The sequence below is a fragment of the Pristis pectinata genome, chromosome 14 (assembly GCF_009764475.1).
Source record: "Pristis pectinata isolate sPriPec2 chromosome 14, sPriPec2.1.pri, whole genome shotgun sequence".
Taxonomy (NCBI): domain Eukaryota; kingdom Metazoa; phylum Chordata; class Chondrichthyes; order Rhinopristiformes; family Pristidae; genus Pristis; species Pristis pectinata.
In genome coordinates, this window is record NC_067418.1 from 37084750 (window position 1) to 37109547 (window position 24798).

Genomic DNA, 24798 nt, shown 5'->3' on the forward strand with positions numbered 1-24798 from the left:
AAGTGCTGATTAAAAATCAAATTCAAGCTGATTTTTAGATACTGAGGGTTACTCAAACCAACTTCAAAGCTGTAAATTTAATAGTAAATTAAGAAAATGAACTTGTTTGTTTTAGAGTGATCATTATTTTATTCATACAAAGCTGCCTACTCTAAATACTTTAAGTCAGGTACTTGGGCAAGTAGGACAACATGATCAACCATACAACAATATTGTTCTGACCAGGGATAGAAAAATAAGTCATAATTTTACTCAAAGCAACTCCTCGCACAAAGAACGGGGTTACACACAACTAGCGATCCTGTTACCAGTGGAGGTTAGGAAGACGAGGGGAAAGGTTCAGAACTTCAGTTCCTTCTGAATGCTCCACAAAGTGGTAGCACTCTGCTGCAGCTTTGCTTCTTCATCAGGCTTCAGTGTCATCTTCACAACATTAGAGATTCCATGATTATCCAACACACTAGGAAGGCTCAGGAAAACATCATTGGTAATACCATAGAAATTCTAGAGGGAAGAAGAGGATAGTCAGTGTGCTGAACTTAATAATTAGAGACCAGAGTTGAATATTATCTCCTGTCCTCACTCTGGGATGGTTATGCAGGAAAAAATGAAAAGTTATGCTTCCATTTGATATTACTAGGTCCACTTCTCCTTTTCACTAGATTTGTTTGCCACGCACTCATTGTTCCTCTTACCTTAACCATTGTAGATATTGGATGAACCCTACGCAGGTTTTTCATTATGGTTTCTGCCAGATCTGCCACAGACATCCCAATAGCCCAGGATGTATATCCTTTCAATTTTATCACCTCATAAGCACTGTGGAATAAGCAAACTGTGTCAGTTAATGCTTTGGTAAGATTATATTACATTTATTCCCATACTGCAAATAGTTGTATGGTTTGCATTATTAGAAAACATTCTACCAATAACTTTCATTTTCTACTGCGGTATTAGTCCTGCAGCATGGCAGAGCCATGCTCAAGTGACACCACATGCACAAGCCTACACTGAGCATAATTGCTTGACTCCTCCCCATAAACATTTATTCAAATGTGGGTTACTTGACTGTAGTACTTAAATGTTTATGCCAAATCCTGAAGTTATACTGGAGTGGGTGCTATGACTAAAGATAATTTCAAGTTATACAATGGAAGGATAGATAAACCACCTTTGTGGTCTTGTTAAATTTACCAGAGCAAGCATCTTCAAAAACAAAAAAAAAACAAAATAAAAATTCCAGTTCTACATTTCAATACAACTCAATACACTTTCATTATATCCAAACTTTTAAATCACAATTTCTAATTCTGCTGCTAATTGCTGTTGTTTGGTATACAAAGTTAACACAATTTACAAAACAAATAGTGATCCTCAATGGAAGCAAGTTTTAGTGGCATTTTGAAAACCTGAATAAAAGATAACTATTACAAGCTTCTCCAAATTCCATTCAAAGGGCCACAACAGATGAGATGGAAACTAATGTTTGCCAATATAGAATGTAAATTATTAATAAAACATCTGTTTGGTCTCTGCAGTTATCACCTGTCAACCACATCCTTGTGCACCTTCTTCCAGTCCTCTTTGTCCGTGTCAGTTCCTATCTCAGGGTGAAGTTCCTTCAGGTTGACACCTGCAACATTCATGCCACTCCACACAGGCACTAATAAAAGAACCAAGAAAAAATACAGCAAATTAATACAAAAGCAGCACTTAAAATAACCCAACATTTATCACAGTTGTCATACAACACAAAATTCCACCCAGCCTTTTAAAGATAGTTCTGACTGTTTGAGACAGGATTTAGTTTATCCATACAGAAGGATAATCCTGCAAACAGTAACCCATCACTTCTTTGGAAGATAACATATGGGGAACTTTATTTTTCTCTTTGTACGAAGAAACTTTGGCTGTTGTTGGGGGAGGGGGAACATATTTATGATGCTCAATTGCAATATGAATGGAACAGACCTAGATCCTTCAAATTTGCAGAACACTGCAAAAACTACTCACAACCCACCAAATTCCTCAAGTCATCATTGGTTTAACAATGCTATACTGTTTTAATTGTACTCAAGTCCTTGAAGGTTTGAAACCATTGTGATTCATCATGCAGACTGATCCACTGAAATTGTATTTCCAACTCCATTCTGAACTTGATATTGCATTTTTAAACTACTATCAGTTCATCCCATACCACTAAAGCTTCCTATTCCCCACAAGATCTGTAATCTACCCAAATCACACTGAAGAACATAGTAGGCCACTTGGCTCCTCAAGCCTACCTCACTGTTCAACATGATTGTGGCTGATCTGCCCCAGACCTTTTCCTTTTCTGTTTTATCTAATAACTAAATGCATGCAATTCCCATGTCTCTCACCATTATTGCAAACAGCTGTTAAAGATATTTGACAGCTCTGTGGAAAGTAACTAACCAGTTCCAACATGACATTTGACCTACTTCAATTTCAACTATAACCTCCAAGCATAAAATTGGAACAGCTCCTTTAGACATACCACTGGAGTCTCCGTGCTCGCCAATCACCCAGCCATGACAGCTGGAGCTGTGGATTCCTAGTCTCTCCCCCATTAGGTATCTGAAGCGTGCAGAGTCCAAGTTGCAGCCACTACCAATAACACGATGCATGGGAAAGCCACTCAGCTTCCACGCCACATAGGTCAGAATGTCCACTGATGGGGAAAGAGGGTGAGAGAGAAAAGAAAATTTAAGCATGTAGAATAACTCCCAAAGCAACTGCTCTATTCATTCCTGTTCCTCCTCTCCTCCAACAATGACAGAAACAATCTTCCCTATTTTCATTAATTATTAAACCACATAACTGTGTGGTAAACACAAAGAGGGTACATTAAACCCAGGTTATATACTCGATTGTAGTTCTTTAAAAAGGCCCATTTCCTACATATTTTAATTCCAGCACTTAAAACAGTCGGTGCAGAATTACTCAGTGGGATTTAAGAATGCATATTTAGCTTTATGCTGCGATTAAATACCCTAATCTTTTGTTTGAATATATGCCAAAATTGTGAATTCCAAGGTGACTAGGTTGCCTTTGTAGCAGAGGCATTTCGATGGCAATGGTGCTTCGTACTAGTGTTCTGAACAAAAGACATCTACCGGAGGGAACTCCTATAGCTCGCTCAGCACATTCCATTAGCCATCCTTTCAGAGAAATTACTCTTTCTCCCTGTGCAACCAAACCCCCCAACCCAGTCCACTTTCACATTTGCCTCATTTACATTCCATTTGCAGTTACACACATTCCTCCCCCCCCCCCCCCCCACCTCACCTCACCCCTTGGATTCTAGCATAATAGGCTCACTGAGCCAACAGCGGGCTGAAAGCTCTTCCAACAAAGCTAAAGTGAAAACAAAAAGGGAAAGGATGTGTTATGCAAGCCTGAAAGTGATGCAGAGGTCTCGGTAACTGTAGATAAGAACAATGAAATACATCTGGAAAAGAAGCCAGTTGGGACTTTGGGTCAATTTTTGACATGGTGGTTGATGCTCAGGAAGAAATTTAGATTCTGATGAAATAGCCAATGGAGATAAAGGCTGGGAAGACAATCACATACATTTGGCAGAGCTGAGTGGAAAGCTTTGCTTTACCAAAGCTAACCCAAAAGTTGTGGCTTTTTCACAATTTGGTACCAGACAACAGACTGCTGGTTACACATTTGGAGTGATAGTAGGACAGTGGGTATGGCATGAAAAGGAAATTATCTTATGACTAACAGATGTCAGCAAGGATTGGGTAGGAGAGACTTTATGGTTTGGAATAGAAGCCATTCCAAGGATGGAACTTTGATGTGACCATGCAAAGAAAAAAAAGCATTGCTGGTGATTTACTGGGTAACTGTGAAACATAAAGGAATGGACCTAAGTAATGCAATTCCAGGGACACATTGAGGAGAAACCGATATAACAGTCAATACAAGTTTTTCCAAAAATGACAAACGTTGCTGTAGAGGAATAGAAGTACAGGAGTCATAAAGGACATCAATAATTTCACCACAAGACTTATGGTAATTGAACAGATCAGATTTACAAGTTTTGAAATAAAAAGCAATAGGCAAAGGCTGCATGGAGCCAGAACGGAAGACTAGATGGAGTGAACCAATGAGGAAAGGAATAACTCATGCTGTAATACCTTTAAGTATTTAATAGTTAATTAAAATTCCAATTAACTAGATTTGTTGGATTTTCTTTTCAACATTTGACAACTGTTTATCTTACTTAGGCTACCTTAGGAGAGATTCTGTCAATAGCAAAACAGATCATTATCCTATCCCAGTATGCCTGTAAAAACAGCTATCCTTTCACCAACAATGCTTCCCTGTAATTGCATCTCGAGTAATTGTTTGACCACAAGGCTTCACGTTTCTCATCCTGAACCCACAACAAATCCAAGCCCTCCCGTGCAAGGTAGATAGCACTCACCTGGGTTGGACACAATGAGCAAGACACAGTCTGGACTGTGCTTGACAATATCTGGAATAATATGTTTGAAGATATTCACATTACGTTGAACCAGATTCAGGCGGCTCTCTCCCTCCTGCTGCCGAGCACCAGCTGTGACCACAACCAGCTTGGAGCCGGCACTAACAGAATAATCTGTCAAATGAACAAAATAGTTAGTCCCATCGGGTCCCAATGACACCATTACATATCTCATTTCTTAACTGATAACTGGTCTGAAAGAATTGCACATTACCTTCTCCACTGGCACACTGTGTACAAGAATCAAATTCTAGCCCAACCTATAGACACGTACACTAAAATCTCAAGTCTTCACTAGAAGGCCAATAGAATTTGCAGTTCTCATTCTTTGCACCTTTTCCCATTGCTTCCTATTCAAGACCCGCAAGTCTGACCTACCCAGTTCGCCACATGACATGGTTCATGTCACTGACATTCTTTGCAACCTTTGCATGCTATTTGGCCTAAGAATTCTCTGCCTGTAATAACACACTCTCCACAAGCCTTCTACAATGTTCCTTCAGTTAATCCTTCTCTCTATCTCCTCATACCTGAAATCATCTGAGGGATATTTGTTGTCCATGGTTTTAGAGTTATTAGTCCTGAACAAAACATCCAAATGCTTTCCCTAGCATGGCCCTGCAACATCTGTGATATCCACGGACAATATTGTTGTTTTAATGCTGTCATCTTTTCAAAGACTATGCATGTGACTAACTGGTGAGGACAAGTGTTTAGGGTAGCAAGTTCCAGGGCCAATTTGTGCAGTAAAATGCCAGGATAGTTGAGCACAACATCATGAGCCTGTTCCTGTGCTGTACTGCTCTATGTTACATAAGCATTCTTTGCCAGCAATGCATAATCCTTCACTAAAAATACCTTTGTTGATCATTTACAATACTAGAAGAACCTCAGAATTCATCAGGGAGATGCCAAGATAGTACCCAAGTTAATATCATTCCTGCCCTGCCCCACTCCCCCCACCATCCCACCCTTCTATCTAGTCCCACAACCTTCTCCCCTCACCTCAATACTTCCTATCACTGCTCAATCCCTCACTCCTCCCATTCAGCCCATAACATCACACTCACCCTTGCCAGACACAATCTTGGGAGTGTGGAGGAAAAGGCTACCATGTTGTAAGTCCATCATCTCTCCCTTCAATTTATCCTCCATTACATCCACCAGAGCCAACTCATCTGCCAGATCCTGAAACAAGGAACCATGGAATCACAGTTACATTCAACTGGGCAATACTCCTAATGCCATAAGGCCTAGTAGTGTTACAATTTGATTGCCATTTTCTTTAAAGTTACTTGATTCTAGCCCGGATAGCCATTTAAGTTTTGAAGAATGTCTCAACAGCCCTGAAATAGAGTGGGGGGTGGGGTGTGTGTGCAATTAGACAAAATTTTTATTCCTGATGGCTATTGGAACCATGTCTCCTGTAGTTCAACAGCCACCAAAGAAATCTTCCCATGAAAGCCAGATGAATAAAAGGTAAGATGGCCCTTGGCGTGCAAGAGTCAGCATTGTGTTGAGTGGGGAGTAGAAATGGAGAGATGGTACTGGCATGAAATTCAAAATTTCAAATGTCATTTTGCAAGCCACTTTAAGGCATACCAGAATTTTCAGTTCTAAATGTGTTCAATAACTATAACTCCACCAGTCTAATCCTGGTGGGATCTACAACTTTGTCACCTGAACATCATCTTACCTTCATTAAGACACTGATGGCACATGCCATTCCTACCGCACCCACACCAACAATGGTTATCTTGTTGTAGGAGCGCTTCTCCTGGGAGGTCTCCAAGTGGCCAATGAGCTTTTCCTTCAGGTTTGCCATTTTTGCTGCCAAAAAGAAATAAGAGGCATCAGTTTCTAGTCTCTTTAACCACTTTCCCCAAAAGCTTTTTCAATCCTTGACACCTCAGTATTTCTGGCATTGCTCTCCTCATATCTCACTTCAATAAACATGCATTTTTAAAAAATGTGCACAATAAATAAACTGACTGGGTGCATTATACAGTGTGGTACTAGAATCACTCTCCAAAATTCGCCATAGTCTCACATTGCTATGAATCATTACTGACTTTTTAAAATAAGCCTTGCATTATTCTAATTCTTGGTACTGAGGTTGCTACTTACCCCCTCAATATCTAGAGATATATTTGTCAGCATTATACTTCAATCACCACTGATCTGTTTGATTATACAACTGACCCAAATCTTTTCCAAGTCATTAAGAGTAACCTGTACTCTACTTAAGTGCAAAATTAGTTTCTGCATCCAGGCTACTTATGGCAATAATGAGTGGTAGAAATCTTGCCCAAGTTATAAGCCACTAAGTAGTGCTTCAACCAACAAAATACTACACATCTTGTGTGCTTGAGTTCCCACTTTTCTATTCAGTTGGATACAGAGGGTCCCAAATTAGGAACTCCCTCTACTCCAAGGTGGGATGGATTGCAAATAACCTTGTGCTAGGATCTTTTTGCCCTCCATATTTTATTATTTTAATCAGGTATCGCATTCCCCAAGTCTACAAAACTTTGCAACTCCTCGTGTCCTTCAACCAACTGTCTTACAAAACTCAATTTATCCTCAATTCTTCACAAATGACAGCTGGTTCGAGCTCCTAGTCCTTCATGTTAGTTTCTCACACACCAAAAGCTGTACATTGAGCACAAGTACATTTACCCAGCCAACATTCCACAGTGTCTTACAGATCAACTTTCAAGCTGACAACTACATAACTTCCTGGACTCCAAGTAGACTGAACCTGGACTGGTTCATAACTATCTTTATCCAAATCTTTAATAGTCACCAACTGTGAAGTTACTGCCTTTCAGATCATTAATTACCCTCCCAGGATCATTCCATCAACTCAATGATGCTTCATTGTTTACTCTAACAAATCAAATAAGCATTACCACCAGCATTCACATCCCAGTTGTCTCTGCAAGGTTTGATTCAATTTAAATAGTTTCTCTGCTGGATAATGTTTCAGCAAGGCCACAAGAAAGAGGACATTTATATGCCATTACCCAGTCATAGCTCCATTACTGGCTTCCAATTTTCTCATGCTGTACCACATCAAGTTTTCTCCAGCTCAATAAACAACTCCTCTTTATCCCCATTCAACTTTGTGCTTCCTTTCTTTATCTTATCCTCTACCATCTTACAATTACATCCCAAATCCTTCATTCACATTTCTTATATTCTTGCTGCCCTCCTACACTTGAATTCTTCCTTGTGTGCCTCTCACAGCATTTTCAAGCGGCCCACTGAAGCACTTGTCACTACCAGCAGACAGCCATAACACATGGCCCATGCCAACTCTTGCGCATTGTGCAGGCCATGTCCAGTCACACCTGCATGTCCCAGCCTCTGATTTACTGCAGTTAACTACATATAGCTATTTAGAATGGGGAAGCAGCAGGAAATACAGAGAAGCATTTAGCTGTTTCACGTGTAAAATCAAAATCTTTCTACAGAAAGATGGTATTGAAACCCAAAGTATTTGGTAACTTTCTCCTAGAAACCTCAAGTCCATGACTGCTTAAAATGGAAGATGACCATTTGAGACGATATTAAGAACTGAAGCCACAGAAACCCTAAGTGGCAAAAGAACACACCACCTCCCAAACTAATCAGCCACTTGCCCCATCAGCCACATTTTGCCCGATCTGCAGAAGAGTCTATAGTTCCCACACTGGCCTCATCAGCAACCTCAGAATCCACAAAATTAGAGAGGAAACAAACCATTCTTGATTCCTAGCAACTACACAAGTAGAGGCAGCCTTTCACTGTTGCCAGTTAGCACAAGTTCAGTGATTAAAAGAGAAAGAAAATTTTAGAAAATGGATGCACAGGACAAAAGTCATTATTATACAAATATCACATGGCACTTTGAGGCACTTTAGAAATAATGGTTAACTAATGATTCAGCTAAGGCATTAACCATAATTCTGCTATTAAAAAAACAAGTAATCCTTACAATAACTGTTATCTATGTCGACCACACCCAATAATCTGTAGCTACACAGTGACAAAGGTAAAGGTCGTCTTGAAGCAGCTAAAGATTTATTTTACTTTAAACAGAACTCCTCCAAAGAACTGGTTGAGTAGAGGAAGATAAACCTCAATAGTACAAAACTATCTTGCAACTAAACATTATAGTTCAAACACTCACTAAAATTTTGCAATAGCTAATTTGCAGTTTGGAAGAGGAAGCAGCACAGAATATTTGCTCAAGAAGATTTTGCCAAATCATCAGACTCTTGCATTTAACCACTTGGTGGTTTTACACTGCCAAAGCTGTCATTGTCCATGAAACTTACAACTATTTTCTTCTTACAAAAGAAATTGCACATTAACAGAATCCATTTTGAAAGCTGACACTAGCACAAAATAATCTTTTAAGATCTTCATTGCGCTATGTAAAACCGAGACTTGAAATGCATGACTAATTAAAACCTTGTCAGAATTGTACAGAAGAGGAAAGAAAGTTTGATTAGGCTTTGCGCATTTTTAAAAAATATTACGCTTCATAAAATTTCAGCAGCAAAGAGGTAAGTTTTGAAAACCAAACTTTAAATTTACTGGTTACCTTATACATTTATTACATTTGTAAGTCAAAATAAGTACACTGGACAGGTCTAATGTGTTTTAATTTGTGATTGTTAAATTTTAGACATGGCTCAATTCTCTATGGGGCAGCTGTAACCAGTGATCCAGTACTGGAACTGCCTTTCCTCCATCAAAATCTATGTTTAACCAATTTCAGCTTTGCAGGCAAGGCAAATTATTATGATCAGCTTCTAATTAAAAAAAATAAGTTAAATGCCAGAAAATGGCAAGTCTACAATTAGAAGGTTAGCTCAGAAGGCACTTAAAATGCTTCCCTTCTTTAATGCCTTCAGAATTATTATTCATTCATTTCAAAAGAGCACAAGCTACATTGTGTAGCTTCAACACTTTGCTCAGAGGAGAACTGCCTCTGTCATGAAAATGGATTCAGTCATTTGAAACCACCCTTCAATCATCTTGAACAGGGTTACAAATTAATCACACGGTCCGATCACATAAAGCACCATTGGGCTTTGTTTGTCTGTTGAAACTATTGCAGGAATGGAAAGAATCATGGATTTGTAGTTTACTGCAAACAATTTTCTTAAGTTTTTCTTCCTCATCTCCTCTACACTCACACCTCACAGTTTTGTCAGTTGGACTGAGACAAAGCAATCAACCTCTCTAGCCCACAGGACAAACCCTCTTAAATTATGCCTGCCAATCCTTGATCCAACCCTCAATTTGCTCCAATTTCTCTTCAATCACTCTTAGTGTCCTTTCGGTACTAAGAGTGACCATGAGACTAACCTCCTTCTCCCTTAAATCTACTCCCAATGATCTGCTCCTCATCCAATTTTCCTTCTTAGCTTGTTAGTTTATATAGTTAATGTATGCTGCCCAACCCCATAAAAAAATCACCCTTCTCTTCAAACATCCAACCCAGACCCCTCCATCCCCACAAACTGCTACTTCATCTCCAAATTCCTTTCTTCTCAAAGGTCCCTAAATGTGCTACGCCTCCCAAATCCATCACCATCTTTTCCCAGAACCATGCTTCAATCCCACCAGATTTCAATTATGATAGTACAAAACAGCTTATCTGTTACATTTGCTGTGAGAAAAGTACATTTTCCTTGAACTTCTTGACCCCTTTCCAGCACGGCAGAGGTTACCGATCCTACACAGTACCTGGACTGGAAGCAAGTTTTCCTCAATCCAGAAGGATTTCAGAAAGACAGCCTTTGTATTGGTTCACAACATTTACCTCCCCAATATTGTTAGGTGGACCACATGATTAGCTCCATTCTTTCTCCTTTCACTCTCCCATATGTTGACTTATGGTACCCCTGAAGCTCCATCTCATTTTTTCTATCCAAGTCAAATGATCCCTGCCCAAATGTTGAACACATTTCACTGTGTACACTGACAATATTCTGTTCTACCGTATTGCTGTCTCTCTCAATTCTGCCAATATCTCAAAATTGTCTGGTTGACTGGCACCCAATACTGGTTGAGCAGACAGTCAAATACAGAGAAGAAAAATCCAATACCAGTGCCTTCTTCCTAGCTACCAATTCAATCCTTCATCCCGCCAAATCCAAGGTTTGGCGTATCTTTGATTAAGATTAACTTCCAATTATAATTCACAGCATCACTAAAATAATCTTTTCCACCTCTATAATATCAGAGGAGGTCTGCTTCACCTTATTGCCTCCTGAAATGCTCTATGCATTTTGTTATTTATAGATTTGACTATCCCGATGTGCTCTTGGCTGGCCTCATTATCTACCTTCCCTAAAATAGTCACCCAAAACTCTGCTTCCCATGTCCTAACTCGCACTATCCCTTTGACCCATTTACCAGTGCTTACTCAACTCTTCTGGCTTCTGGTTAAGCAACAGAAGGTTTAATTCCCCCCCCCCCCCCCTCATTTCTACCTGCTATTCCCACTAAACCTGACCCCTTCCTACTGCCTCTATCTTCTCCAACCCCAGAGCCACGATCTTGACCTTCCTCCAGTCCTGTCCTCTTGAACCCTTAATTTAATTTCTCCACCATGCCTTGATCAACCAAAGCTCCAAAATCTGAAAATCTCTTTGTAAAAATTGTGTTTCCTGCCTTTCTATTGCCTCCTTTGATACCAAATGTATTTAGTCATGTGCTCATAGTTTGCTGTAAAACTTTGTTGGAAAACACTGCTATTATGCACCTTGAGACGTTTCACCACATCAAAGGCACTGCACAAATAACTACTCAAACTTCTACCAAAACCCTAAACCCATAATTATCTACATGATTCCTCACATCAGCCCCATGACACAAATGGCACTGTTATGTTTCCATTTCAGAATCAAATCTATTATCACTGACTTATATGACGTGAAATGTGTTGTTTTGTGGCAGCAGTACAGTGCAAAAACATAAAATTACAAAAATAAATAAGAAGTGCAAAAAAAAGGAATAACGAAGTAGGGTTCATGGACCGTTCAGAAATCTGATGGTGGAGGAGAAGAAGCTGTTTCTGAATCAAGAGATCTCATAAACAAAGTCTAGTAGTAACATTTTCCAAATGAATTTACCAAAGACTTTTTTTTGGAAATCATTTGACACAAACTATTCAGGATAAAACGTGTCGTCGAGCACGTCACGTTTAACCCGCTGGGCTACAAACTTTTAAGTTTATTCTCATTAGCCAACGTGCATGAGAGCCTAGATTTTGTTTTAGGTGAAAATCGTCTTTACTTATTTCGATTTCCAGTTTATCAGGGCCCTCAAGATGATCAGCAGTCACTTCGTATCCAGCTACATCCGAGTTCACCGACGAGTGGATTATAATTTAGATTTAAACGTGTACTTAATCCATGCGTACTGGGCATCTGACTAAGCACGCAAACCACAGCAGAAAACGATCGAGGACAATGGCAGAATTACTTTATTGTAACCAGAGGACATCGCACACATTGTGTCGATGTTGATGGATCGAAGAAAATATTTCCTCAAAGACTGGAGCTGGATCAAAGCCCATACCAGAGCCGACCTGGAAGCCCAGGTCAGGGCAGATTCACGATCTTGGTGCGGGTTAATTCATTTATAAATTCTCATAATGCCACACTGGGGACTCCTTCGGACGGGACACGATGTACACAGCAAGGCGAGCCCTGCTCCATCACACCAGGAACCGAGCACCATAAAACCCACCACTTCAATAAGACTATATGAAACCCATCTTGCACGACGTTATATATCAGAATTGGAAAAAAAGGTTCAAAACTATTTTTTTAAACCGGCGGTGCAATATAAATAGATACAAATACGATTTAAATGAACATATGAATATGTTTCTATTTTTAACATGCAACATTTCGCTAACGCCACGGCAAATTGCATGCAGCCATTTAAGCTTGTTCAGGCAATATGCTTTGACTGTAAATGACTACACCCGCACCAGGCCTTACCTTCTCCCGCCGCCCAAATGCTGCAGTGAGCCGCACGCATCGATGACGCCCCTCTTTTAAGATTTGCGTCATAATGCATCACGCACCTATCTGCATATCACGCAACGAAGGTGCGCAATGGGGACCAGCCCCTGCATGATCACGCTAGAACGGGATTAACAGAGCAGATGGTCGTGTTCCGAGTCACGTACTGTGATGAGTCTTTGCGAGGAAATGGTTGGATGAGGCGTATTAATAAGTATCTTGGGGGCAAATAACTGCTCAGGAAATTGAATATATCGTGTAGTATTTGCGATACATATTACTACACATTCAGGGCAAGTCACCACAGAAATATACTGGGTCAGAGGTACATCCTTTAGCGGGTATGTCTGAACTGTTCGGCACAGAATCCTCGATTATGAATGAGAGGTCTGGTGTAGCCATCCTATTAATCAAACTACCACGTTGTCATTTGCATGAACAGACATCTTCACCTTAATGCAACTTCCTGAGTGGCAAGCCAGAAGGCCTAAATCAAACTCGAACACATTGGTAGTGCACTTTGTGCAGTGTCTTACGAACCTGTTTTATTTTCTAGGTACCATGATGATGCATTTTAAAATGGATTGCGTATATTTACTTGAAACTTATAAAACTTTAATCTCAAAACATAGAGGCACTTCCTCCTATCAAGTTACATTTGTATGGAGCACTTAAATCTACGAAACCATTCCTTGCCTTTTCTAAAAAAAAGTATTTTCAAGCAAAATTCTACAGTCACATTGAAGGGATTCAAAATTAGACAATGAGCTTCCAAGAGAAAATGCATATTGAGATGGTACAAAAACTGAGAAAAGGAAGCAATTAAAATCTCCATGAGAAACTTGGTGCGGTATTTTAGGCAACAGAGAAGATTGTAAATGAAATTGAGAGGGTTGGTGTAAGATAAGATGCCCGGCAGGCACAGTAGTGTAGTGGTCAGCGTAACGCTACTACAGCACCAGGGACTCCGGTTCGATTCTGACCACTGTCTGTAAGGAATTTGTACCTTCTCCCCGTGTTTGCGTGGGTTTCTTCCGGGTGCTCCAGTTTCCTCCCACATTCCAAAGACATATGGGTTTGGAAGTTGTGGGCATATTATGCTGGCGCCGGAAGCGTGGCGACACTTACACGCTGCCCCCAGAATACTCTATGCAAAAAGTTGCATTTCACTGTGTGTTTTGATGTACATATGACTAATAAAGATATCTGTTTAGGATGGTCTGGGGAAAATGGTTCCTGTTGAGGAGAATCAAATTTAAAAAACGCCAGAAGGTGGCCAAATGCTACATCAAAATGATTTGGGGGTTTTTATTTGGTTTTAAAAAGAACATCGATAGAAATAGAAGAATTTAATGAAATGTCTCAGATTACCCTGGCTAACATTTTACCATGAAATGATCGTTCAAATTAATTTTTCTTTGATTGCTTTAACAAACGTAATGTATTTGCACACCTCCAACCACTTGGAAAGATGATGTTAATTGGGACTACTGAAGCTGCAGAGCTGGTAACAACCACTCTTCTTTTGCTGTCATGTCTAAACCTTTCCTCGATAACTGTCTGTAACTAAACCATTCAACTTGAGTTTTGGAGTTTATGTTGCATTTCTGAGACCACAAATTCTCACCTCCAATAATTTCACCTGACTCCACCCTTCAATTCATCTGCTACTGAAAATTCTTTTTATTTAATTTGTTACCCTGATATTTTGGTGATCTCTGCTGCCCTTGTTCTAGTTTATAACAACCGGTGCCTGCTGATCTACTTTGGCTCAGCATTAAGCAACACCCTGACTTAAGTTCCATATTTTTTTTGTTTTCAGAATCCTTCATAGTCTTGCCTCTCCTCAACTCTAATCTCCTTCAGGCCTATAGTTGAGATATCTGGCCTCTTCAGCACCCCCAGACTGAATTGCTCTTGCATTGGTGGCTGTGCCTTTAGCTAACAAAACAATCTCTAGAAATCCCTCCCTCAATCTTTCCATGTCTTTGGGTCTTGTTCCTCAATTAAGACACTTTTTTTGCTGCATTAAAAGGAGCTTTTTTAGTTCACAGGTCTGACACCCCCATGGGAAAAAATGAGTCTGCTTACTTAGGTAATCATGGTACAAAAGCTTTGGTTTCATGACTGGTGTATTTCTAAAAGGGATCATCAAAATGGAGCAACAATAAGTTGCATTTACATAGCCCATTCAATGCCACAAAACACTTCTGGGATCATCATAGAAGCATCATTAAACAAAAGTTACTGCACAAAAGGAGATACTAAAGCAGAGGACTAAAAGCTTCGTCAAAACCAAGTGACTTGGATGTACACACAACTGAACCTTTTATGTAACCTATAGCAATGATTTGGTGGGTACATCAAATGTAACATTTCTGAGTTTACCGATGACACCCAACTAAATGAGAACATGAGAAGTGATGAGGGCACAACGAGCCTTTCAGGCAATTACAGACATACCAACTGAGTGTGCAACAACATGGCAGATGGAGTACAATGTAGAGAATGATTATTTCAGTAGGAATTGGGAAATGTTGATGTTCAGAAGGACTTGTGGAGTGGAGGGGGTTGCCACTGAAAGCTAACATGCAGATGCAGATAGTTAGGAAGTCATATGTTATTATGATGGCCTTTATTGCTAAAGGATCTGAATTCAATAATGAAGATACCTCACCAAAATTATGGAGTTTGTTAAGACCACACATGGTGTGTCGTGTAAAATATTGGTTGTCTTACCTCAAACAAGACAAACTTGCTATAGAGGGAGTACAGTGAAGATTCATTAGTCTGGTTCCTGGGAGATATCATATAAAGAGAAATTAGGCAGGCTGGACCTCTTTACATAGTTTAGAAGAATGAGAGATGCCCTCATTGAAATGTATACGATGCTTACAAGGCTTTACAGTATAAATGTGGAGAATTTGTTTCTCCTGGCTAAGGAGTCTGGAAGAGGTCACAGACTCAAAATAATGGATAGGATATATTGCACTCAAATAAGGAGAAATTTCTTCAGAGTTGGAGAATCTTCATAATTCTCTACCTTAGAGAGATACAGAGGATCAGAGACTGAATGAGTTCAGGACAGATTTCTGGATAGTGAAAAGAAAAATTGAGGGATGTGGGCATAAGGCATAGTGTTTTAACTCTTTAACCCGTGATCTTATTGAATGGCAGAGCAGGCTGGAAGGAATGAATTGCCCACTACTGCTTATATTCCTTATGTTTTTATGTCAAACTTTTAGTTTTTTTACAAGAAAAATTCATAAATTGGAATATTGTAAAAAAAAACTCATCTTCAATTGTAATGAGATGGTGCATCTGAAGTACAGATGCACCATCTCAACCAGAGATCTTGAAGCTAATATTTCAAGACCTCTCAGCCATCATATTAGTTCAACTGTTTTTTGCAACTGCACCAACAAGACTTCTCTATTTTTATTGGTCACATATCCTATTGCCTGTTGTTCTCACTGGTAAATAATGGCAGCACAAAGATAAAAGCTAAAACTTCTGTGCGGTTGTTACAAAATTCACACGTTATAGCATAACCTAAGATAATACGGATTGACTACAAATGGAGGACCACATAGTTAGAGATTTTATCTTTTCAGCGAATCATTGAGTAAGGCCTCCATTTATCTGTTTAGCTGACACTTTTTTTTTCAAAAATGAAGCTCTTCAATATGCTGATTGAAAGATCTCCATGACCTGTGTAACAATACAAGTTTCCTGGCCATTAATTTATAGGTGGGATCTTGCTGTAGGCAAAATTTCTCCCACATTTTTCAACATATCGCTCACTGCATACTGCAAAGTTCTTTTACTCTATGTAAACCATCGAGACATTTTTTAAGGATGCAATAATGTGTGATGCAAGTAGAAATTTTATCAAATCATCAGATTTTTGAACATAATGTTAGCCCAAACATTCAATATAAAACTAAGTGTGCTTTAAAAAGTTCCAGTATTAAAGGTTGTGATGTAGTAATTGAACATATAATTTTTGTTTTGCACGTAACTACTTGGCTACAGGGTTCCAGATAACTTTTGGGTAATTTCTACACTTTTCAGCTCTTGTATCAACATTAACAATCATTCCCATAAGCAAATCACAAATCGTGCTTTCAACAGCCTCTATTGGGAATGGGAGAAACCAGATATACCCTGCAGCCATGAGATCAATAGGATAATGAATAAACGGGGTGGGGGGGGAATGGACGCACTCTTTGAGGTATGATGCCATAGACAAATAGCAGTTCACAGGGGATTGCCATTACCATTGTCAAATTTCTCTGTCACTGTATGAAAGTTTGGGGGAAGAGGTTTTACAGCACAGTGAAAGTGCAAAAGGTTACTGGGCATCTATCTACACCATGCTCCAAAAGAAGCCTAACTAGTGAAGACACCAAAAAGCTGAAGAATCTTAATTGTGAACTTGTAAGGTATTACGGATGCTAACTTTGGCAATTCTTGCCTAATTGGATCTACTACTTCCTTTGGTGTAACTTTCTCCTGCCAATAAGTATAAACATACAAATAGAAGATAAATTGTCGAGGGTGAAGGAGATAATTAGAATTGACTTTGTAAACACTGCCATAGATCTTTGGGTCAAATATCATTTATGAGCTATAGGTTCTATGTATTTTTTTCATGCAAACACTGTGGTAAATGAATTTCATCAAAATCCTGGTTAGCAGCTATTTTATATGTTTATAAATATAGTAAAACTCCATTAATCTGATACATGTACAGTGGCATGCAAACGTTTGGGCACCCCTGGTCAAAATTTCTGTTACTGTGAATAGCTAAGCGAGTAAAAGATGATCTGATTTCCAAAACGCATAAAGTTAAAGATGACACATTTCTTTAATATTTTAAGCAAGATTACTTCTTTATTTCCATCTTTCACAGTTTCAAAATAACAAAAAAGGAACAGGGCCCGAAGCAACATTTGGGCACCCTGCAAGGTCAGTACTTAGTAACACCCCCTTTGGCAAGTATCACAGCTTGTAAACGCTTTCTGTAGCCAGCTAAGTCTTTCAATTCTTGTTTGGGGGATTTTTGCCCATTCTTTCTTGCAAAAGGCTTCTAATTCTATGAGATTCTTGGGCCATCTTGCATGCACTGCTCTTTTGAGGTCTATCCACAGATTTTCAATGATGTTTAGGTTGGGCGACTGTGAGGGCCATGGCAAAACCTTATTGTGCCTCTTGAGGTAGTCCATTGTGGATTTTGAGGTGTGTTTGGGATCGTTATCCTGTTGTAGAAGCCATCCTCTTTTCATCTTCAGCTTTTTTTTTTACAGACAGTGTGATGTTTGCTTCCAGAAGTTGCTGGTATTTAATTGAATTCATTCTTCCCTCTACCAGTGAAATGTTCCCCGTGCCACTGGCTGCAACACAAGCCCAAAGCATAATCGATCCACCCCCGTGCTTAACAGTTGGAGAGGTGTTCTTTTCATGAAATTCTGCACGCTTTTTTCTCCAAACTTTCCTTCGTCCTCACCACAAAATTCAGCATCAGGAGTTTGCAAAGAAACATCTAAACAAGCCTGATGCATTTTGGAAACAAGTCCTGTGGACTGATAAAGTTAAAAGAGAACTTTTTGGCCGCAATGAGCAAAGGTATGTTTGGAATTGAAAGACTCTTAGCTGGCTGCAGGAAGCATTTACAAGATGTGATACTTGCCAAAGGGGGTGTTACTAAGTACTGACCATGCAGGGTGCCCAAACTTTTGCTTCGGGCCCTTTTCCTTTTTTGTTATTTTGAAACTGTAAAAGATGGAAATAAAAAAAGTAATCTTGCTTAAAATATTAAAGAAATGTGTCATCTTTAACTTTATGCCTTTTGGAAATCAGGTCATCTTTTACTCACTTAGCTATTCTTAGTAACAGAAATTTTGACCAGGGGTGCCCAAACTTTTGCATGCCACTGTATATTCTGAAATCCAGTTGATTCTGCATCTGGCTTACCAAGTTGGTTCCCAAACTCTTTTTAAACTCATCTGCTTCACTGGAAAATGTATTGTACTACCATGTAACATCTTAAAAAATGAATTAAAAGTGTGTTAGTGTAATATTCAATAGTCCAGAAAATCTGCTTGTCTGACACTACCAAAGCCCCAACGGTGTCAAATTATTGGAGTTTTACTGGTATGTGTAGCTGCAGTGGACCTTACACTAGCCAAGTAATCAGCAACAAGAGCATAACTCTGAAATTGTAACAGTGAAAAATAAGAGCATCCCTCTGCTTACAGCGATTAATGACTGCCTGCATTCTTCCTTTGCAAATGAAACTTCAAATTTATAATAATAAGCAAAAAAGCACCCAGGACAATCTGCATAAATATTGTGTCATATTTGCAATATAAGACTAACTATTTAAGCCAAAAACATTTTTTCATCTCTGCATGCCTAAATCATTTTAATTGGTACTTGCATTTATTGGGTAATGCCAGTCTTGAGCTGCAGCTATGGCTATCATTTGATACTTGGGGATTTTAGCACTTGTATTAATCGCCCCATGGACAGAGCTATGAATGGAGTAAGAAATGAAAGGGAAGAGAGAAGTGTGGAATAAAAAAAACAGGAACAAGGCAGGACTGAGATAAGAGAAGTGACGGAGTGAAATGGGGCTGGATAGCAAACAGGAAACTGAAGCTGTGTAGGAGAGTTAGCAGTGAACAAGATGCTAGGGTAGAATAATGAACTGGAAATAGACTAGGATAAAAAATGTGAAGTAGCTTTAATCATGCTAGTGTGAAGGCAAGAAGCAGGAGACACTAGATACTCCTCCACATATGAAAGAACATAGAAAGTTTAGAGACGTGAGGAAATCATTGATTAAACTGTAAGGGAATCCTGTTTTGAAAAGATTATTTGTAATAAAATCTATGTACCTTAACTGTTTATTTTTCATCTTTGGTCATTTTTGTAGCAATTTCTTTTGTACACGATTTTTTTTCTTGGATTAGTCATTTAAATATGCAAATGTAGTCAATACTATAATTCCAAGCAAACTCATCACCAAACTCCGAGACCTGGGACTCAACACCTCCCTCTGCAACTGGATCCTTGACTTCCTGACCAACAGACTGCAATCAGTGAGGACAGGCAGCAACACCTCCAGAATGATTATTCTCAACACTGGTGTCCCACAAGGCTGCGTCCTCAGCCCTCTACTCTACTCCCTATATACTCATGATTGCGTGGCCAGATTCTGCTCTAACTCCACATACAAGTTTACAGATGACACCACCGTCGTAGGCCATATCTCAAATAATGATGTCGGAGAAAAGGAAGGAGATGGAGAGCTTAGCCACATGGTGTCATGACAACAACCTTTCCCTCAATGTCAGCAAAATAAAAGAGCTGGTCATTGACTTCAGGAAAGGGGGCAGTGTACATGCACCTGTTTACATCAATGGTGCTGAGGTTGAGAGGGTTGAGAGCCTCAAGTTCCTAGGAGTGAACATCACCAACAGCTGGTCCTGGTCCAACCACGTAGTCGCCACGGCCGAGAAAGCTCACCAGCGCCTCTACTTCCTCAGGAGGCTAAAGAAATTTGGCATGTCCACTTTGACACTCACCAACTTTTATCGATGCACCACAGAAAGCATCCTATCTGGATGCATCACGGCTTGGTATGACAACCGCTCTGCCCAGGACCACAAGAAACTGCAGAGGGTTGTCGACACAACCCAGCACATCACAGAAACCAGCCTTCCCTCCATGAACTCTGCCTATACCTCTCGCTGCCTTAGTGGAGCAGCCAGCATAATCAAAGACCCCACCCACCCGTTCATTCTCTCTTCTCTCCCATCAGGCAGAAGATACAGGAGCCTGAGGGCACATACCACCGGGCTCAAGGACAGCTTCTATCCCACAGTGATAAGACTATTCAATTTCCCTTATATGATGAGATGGACTCTTGACCTCATGATCTACCTTGTTTGACCTTGCACCTTACTGTCTACCTGCAATGCACTTCCCTGTAGCTGTGACACTTTACTCTGTACATTGTTCTTTGCTACATAAAGGTAAAGAACAATTCAAGTTCAGATAAAAATGAAAAATGCAAACAATGTGAAACAGTGATCTATTAATGAAGAATCTGCATTTTCCTGTGATGATCTGTACATTACTGTCCTATAGCAGTGGTTTGCCAATATTCTTCTATCTACATAATTATCTAGCTAGACAGAATTCCTCAACTACTATAAATCATGGCCTCAAATAATGTATGCTCTCTCTAGAGGTTTTTCTTCCTGGAAAAGTAATCCATTTCATATTGGGCCCATAAGCATATGGAGGAATTTAAGTTAGAGGGATATGTGGGAGGAAGGGGTTAGATAGTCATAGGTGTGGTTTGAAGGGCGGCACAACATGGTGGGCCAAAGGGCCTGTATTGTGCCATATTGTTCTATGGTTCTTCTATGGTTCATATTGAATAACAGGAATCCAAGCTCAAGACTGCATTTCTATAATATAGTAATTCATTTAGACATTGAATACAATTGTGATGATCAATCTGTATAGGTTCCCTTTCCTTTAAAACCAATGTATAATGTTGTCCAGTTGATGTTTCCATTCTTGAGTGCAAGTTTCATTGGATGCTCTTATACCAATGGAAGCTTATTGCGCTGTGTCAGGTCTCAGGGGGAATAAAAAACACTTAATCCCAATTTACCTTTAATAATTATTTGTTTTGTACTTAACAGTTGTCTTCTAAAAGCTGTAACTTTTATTTTCAAACACTGTTTTCCTGTCTACTTCCATGGCATTCACCATCTCCATCCCTTCCTTAGCTAGATGATCATGAAAGCCCTCATACATTGCTTTTATAACCCCCACAATTGACCACTGCAATGCTCCTTTGACCAATTTATTGAGCCTTCACATTTGGTGAACTTCAGGTCACCTGAGGCTCTGCTGCAAATCTTATTCTACATAGTTCTATATATCTATTATCGATCTACTTTGGGTCTGAGATTCCAGACCCTAAAGTTTAAAATTCTTTTCATGACCTCACCATCATTACCCTTCTCCCAATGTTCAATCTCCTTTGCCTCTACATGAAATCCCTTGCACTCTAAATTCCACTGACTCCACCATCTTACAGATCCAGCCTTTCTGTTAGTGGTCATACTCCAACAACCTATACCTCAGTCTGAAATTCTTTACATAAACCCATGAAGGTTGCTAGCTTTTATGTCTTCTTTAAAAATCAGTTGAATCAGGCTTTTTGACAGTCATTCTAAAATATTTTTTGATATCACAGAACCAGAGAGACTTACAGCATAGAAGGAAGCCACTTGGCCTGTTGTCACAGTGCTAGCTCTATGAAAGTGTGCATCCTCCATCCTGATGTTTTGTCCGTGACTCTGTTCCTCATCCTTGAATACCTGTCTATCAAAATTATGGGAAGCAGCTTCTACTGTCTTTTCCTTTAGGATATCCCAGATCCTAGCACGCAAGCGGAAAATGTTCTCCCTATCTGCATTCTAGATCTTTAACTGATTATTGAACTACTTGAAAGAAGGAAATTTTTTCTCAATTGGAAACACTCTCATCCTGAAAGTTACTTCTAGATCACCTTGTAACTTTCATCATCCCATAGAGAACAATTCTAATGTTTTCAATCTAATTTCATAGCAGAAATCACTAATCCTTGGTAGCTCCTAGTAAATCTCATTTGCTTATTTTCTTTTCATAAGTGTGGTGCATAGAACTGTTCACAATAATGCTGGTAGGGCTTAAAAAGTAGTTTATAAAATTAACGAGTAACTTGTAAATTTCCTGCAGAATCCTATTTATTTTTATGTTCTAAGAAACATACGCTTTTGTAACCACAGTATCTATTTACAATAACGCCTTTTAAGACTTGGACATTCTCACTAAAATGCAAACCGCACCTCAAATCTGGCACAAAGGGATCCTTGACCCGAAACATCGGCCGCTTTTCTCTCCACTGATGCTGTTTGACCAGCAATTTCTGCGTCCTTCAGACTTCAGCATCTGCAGTGTTTTTGTTTGCTCTAGATTTGGTATTTATTTTTAAATTAGTCATTTTCCTGGCTAATTCTACGTGAAAGCATTCATTGGTTAATGATTAAAAAGAGAAATTCAAGCAGGAAAGCAAAACAAACTTTCAACGCCATACTGCAGCAACGTCAACCCGCAAATTTAGCCCCAGGCGTGAAGTTGGTCCCCAGAAACACAGGCCGCACCGAAGCCGCTTATTCTGGTTCGGCGCTCATGCGTCACTGCCGATCACGTGTGATCAGCGGCAAACGCCGCTAGGAACCTTTGTGCGCGGCCCAATTGTGTGGGTGTACAGTTCCGGGGGGTCCGGAGAGACGCAAAGGTGATGTTGATGGTGGGTGTCAGAGAAGTTGGAGTCGAGTTTGGAACCAGAGCCTGAAGGAAATAAGCCTGAGCAGGTATCTGAGAACGAGACGAGGGGCAAATGTGGGGATGATTGATCTTGTGAGGAGTGTACATGCAGCAGTGTGCCAGTACGCACGGTATACACCACATCCAGTAGTGTGTCAGGGTGGAATGTACATCCAGGAGCGTGTCTGTATACGTGGGATAGATTATATATATACAGTATCGTGCCAGTATGTCCAAGATGGTGTCTGTGCCTAATAGTGACTACACCCGGATTGTGTGTACCTAAAATATAAACAGAAATTGCTGGAAACACTGGGGATCTGTGAAAGAGAAAAAGAGTTAACGTTTCCGGGCGAAGACCCTTCGTCAGGACTGTTCTTTGATTTGAAACGTTGCCTCTTTTTCCTGAGTTGAGTATTTCCAGCATATTCTGTTTTGTATCAAATTTCCAACCTGTTTATTTCATTGTGTGTACCTGATATTGTTTCCAAATATTGCGTGCATATTAAAAGAATGTCAGTATTCTTGGGATAGGATATACGCATAATAATGTCGCATATAGAGGGTCGATCTAACAACGGCAGGATGTTTGGAGAGTATAAACATCAAACAATAATACAGAATAAAGAAATAGAATGAACATTTGTGTGCTAGTATACCATGAAAATGTGCAAGTGTACCAATATTCAAAGGACAGCAATGTGCATGGTACGCCATGCATTACTGAAATTTTAATGACATCAGTGCAGAATTAGTGTAGAAAAGCAAGATGCTGTAAACGCTGGAAATCTGAAATAGAAAATGTAGGAAATGCTCCAGTCAGATGGCAAAAAAAGGGAGTTAGTATCTTGGCAGAACCAGGAAAAGTTGATAAAGCAGTTTTTAAGGTGAGGAGAGCATTCTGAGAATACCTTGAATAGGGTGAAAAGCAGGAGTAAGTAAATGACAAAAGGAATGATAATACAGAATGAAATGAGGATTAATGAATATGAAAAGGCTGGTTTGGAGAGGGTGTAAAGGAGAGAAGCAGAATAATTGTCTGAAACTACAACAAAAAATCAGTTGAGCTATTTGAAGTGATTGAACTTGATGTTGAATCCAGAGGCCATAATGTACCCAGTGGCTAGTTGCATTATTGTTCCTCAAGTTTCATTAGAACATGAGTGACACAAAGGTGTGAAAGGGAGAATGCGCATCTAGAAGCTCCGTTACATTTGAGGATTGGCAAGGATGTTTCACAGATCGATCCATGTTTGTCTTCTTCACTGCTTACAATGTGAGCAGATATTGTAACACATTAATCAGAAAAACTTGGTGACTCGTGCTTTCTGAGAGAAAGAATGATTAGAACTCTGAACATTGGGAAGGGAGAAGATAAAGGGGAAGCGTGGCTGCTCTTGCAGTTGTACAGTAAATGAATATGGAAGAGTGAACCAGAGAATCCTGAAGGCTGAGGATAGGGGAGGAGAAAGGAAGATTATCCTTTGAGAAAAAAGGTCTGCCATACTTGTCCAGTCTGGCCTTTAGGTGACACCAGAGCCTGCAGGTTGACTCTTAACTGCCTCCTCAGTTCAAAGCCACTAGGGATGGACAGTAAATGCATTATATGCATAAATGCATACCATGACAGACATTATAGTGATGTTCACATGCCAAGAATGAATGAAGGAAGAGCTGTAGTGGCATAATTTGAGGTGTCTGATGAATGTAGAGGCTGCTGAGGTGGAAGGTGATCCCAATCCTCCTCCTACCTTGGAGTAGGAGGAGTGAAAGCAGGAATGCAGGAAACAGAGCAGGTTGATGGCCCTGTCAGCTGTGGTAGAGAAGCTACAGCTGAAGAAAATAGAA

General features: G+C 39.7%; 2 protein-coding genes across 3 annotated transcripts in view; one reads left to right on the forward strand and one right to left on the reverse strand.

Annotated features, from left to right (window-relative positions):
• Positions 1 to 102: 102 nt before the first annotated feature.
• On the reverse strand, positions 103 to 22570 carry LOC127577580 (L-lactate dehydrogenase A chain). Of its 2 annotated transcripts, none has more exons than XM_052028819.1 (8): positions 22470 to 22570; positions 6216 to 6349; positions 5590 to 5707; positions 4460 to 4633; positions 2519 to 2692; positions 1546 to 1663; positions 696 to 819; positions 103 to 504 (listed from the first exon to the last, which is right to left on the reverse strand). In XM_052028819.1, exons 2-8 carry the CDS (start codon positions 6342 to 6344, stop codon positions 340 to 342), a joined length of 1002 nt encoding a protein of 333 aa, XP_051884779.1. In that variant the 5' UTR covers positions 6345 to 6349; positions 22470 to 22570; the 3' UTR covers positions 103 to 339. The 2 variants fall into 2 exon arrangements, with proteins under 2 accessions (XP_051884779.1, XP_051884778.1); XM_052028818.1 differs by lacking the exon at positions 22470 to 22570 and adding an exon at positions 12529 to 12642.
• Positions 22571 to 22742: 172 nt separating this feature from the next.
• Positions 22743 to 24798, forward strand: part of gtf2h1 (general transcription factor IIH, polypeptide 1) — a 44399-nt gene continuing 42343 nt past the window's right edge. Inside the window, exon 1 of the mRNA XM_052028816.1 lies at positions 22743 to 22997. The gene's annotated coding sequence lies outside the window, so the exon portion shown is untranslated. The remainder of the gene's footprint in view (positions 22998 to 24798) is intronic.

Bases quoted from the DNA above. Each gene is read 5' to 3' on its own strand.
- LOC127577580 (XM_052028818.1), bottom strand. From the start codon at position 12,607: ATGCATTATGACGCAAATCTTAAAAGAGGGGCGTCATCGATGCGTGCG. The intron at 6,350-12,528 runs GTAAGGCCTGGT...TCTTTTTGGCAG, and splicing joins CATTTGGGCGGCGGGAGAAG to CAAAAATGGCAAACCTGAAG. The intron at 4,634-5,589 runs GTGAGTGTGATG...TTCATTTGACAG, and splicing joins CAAGATTGTGTCTGGCAAGG to ATTATTCTGTTAGTGCCGGC.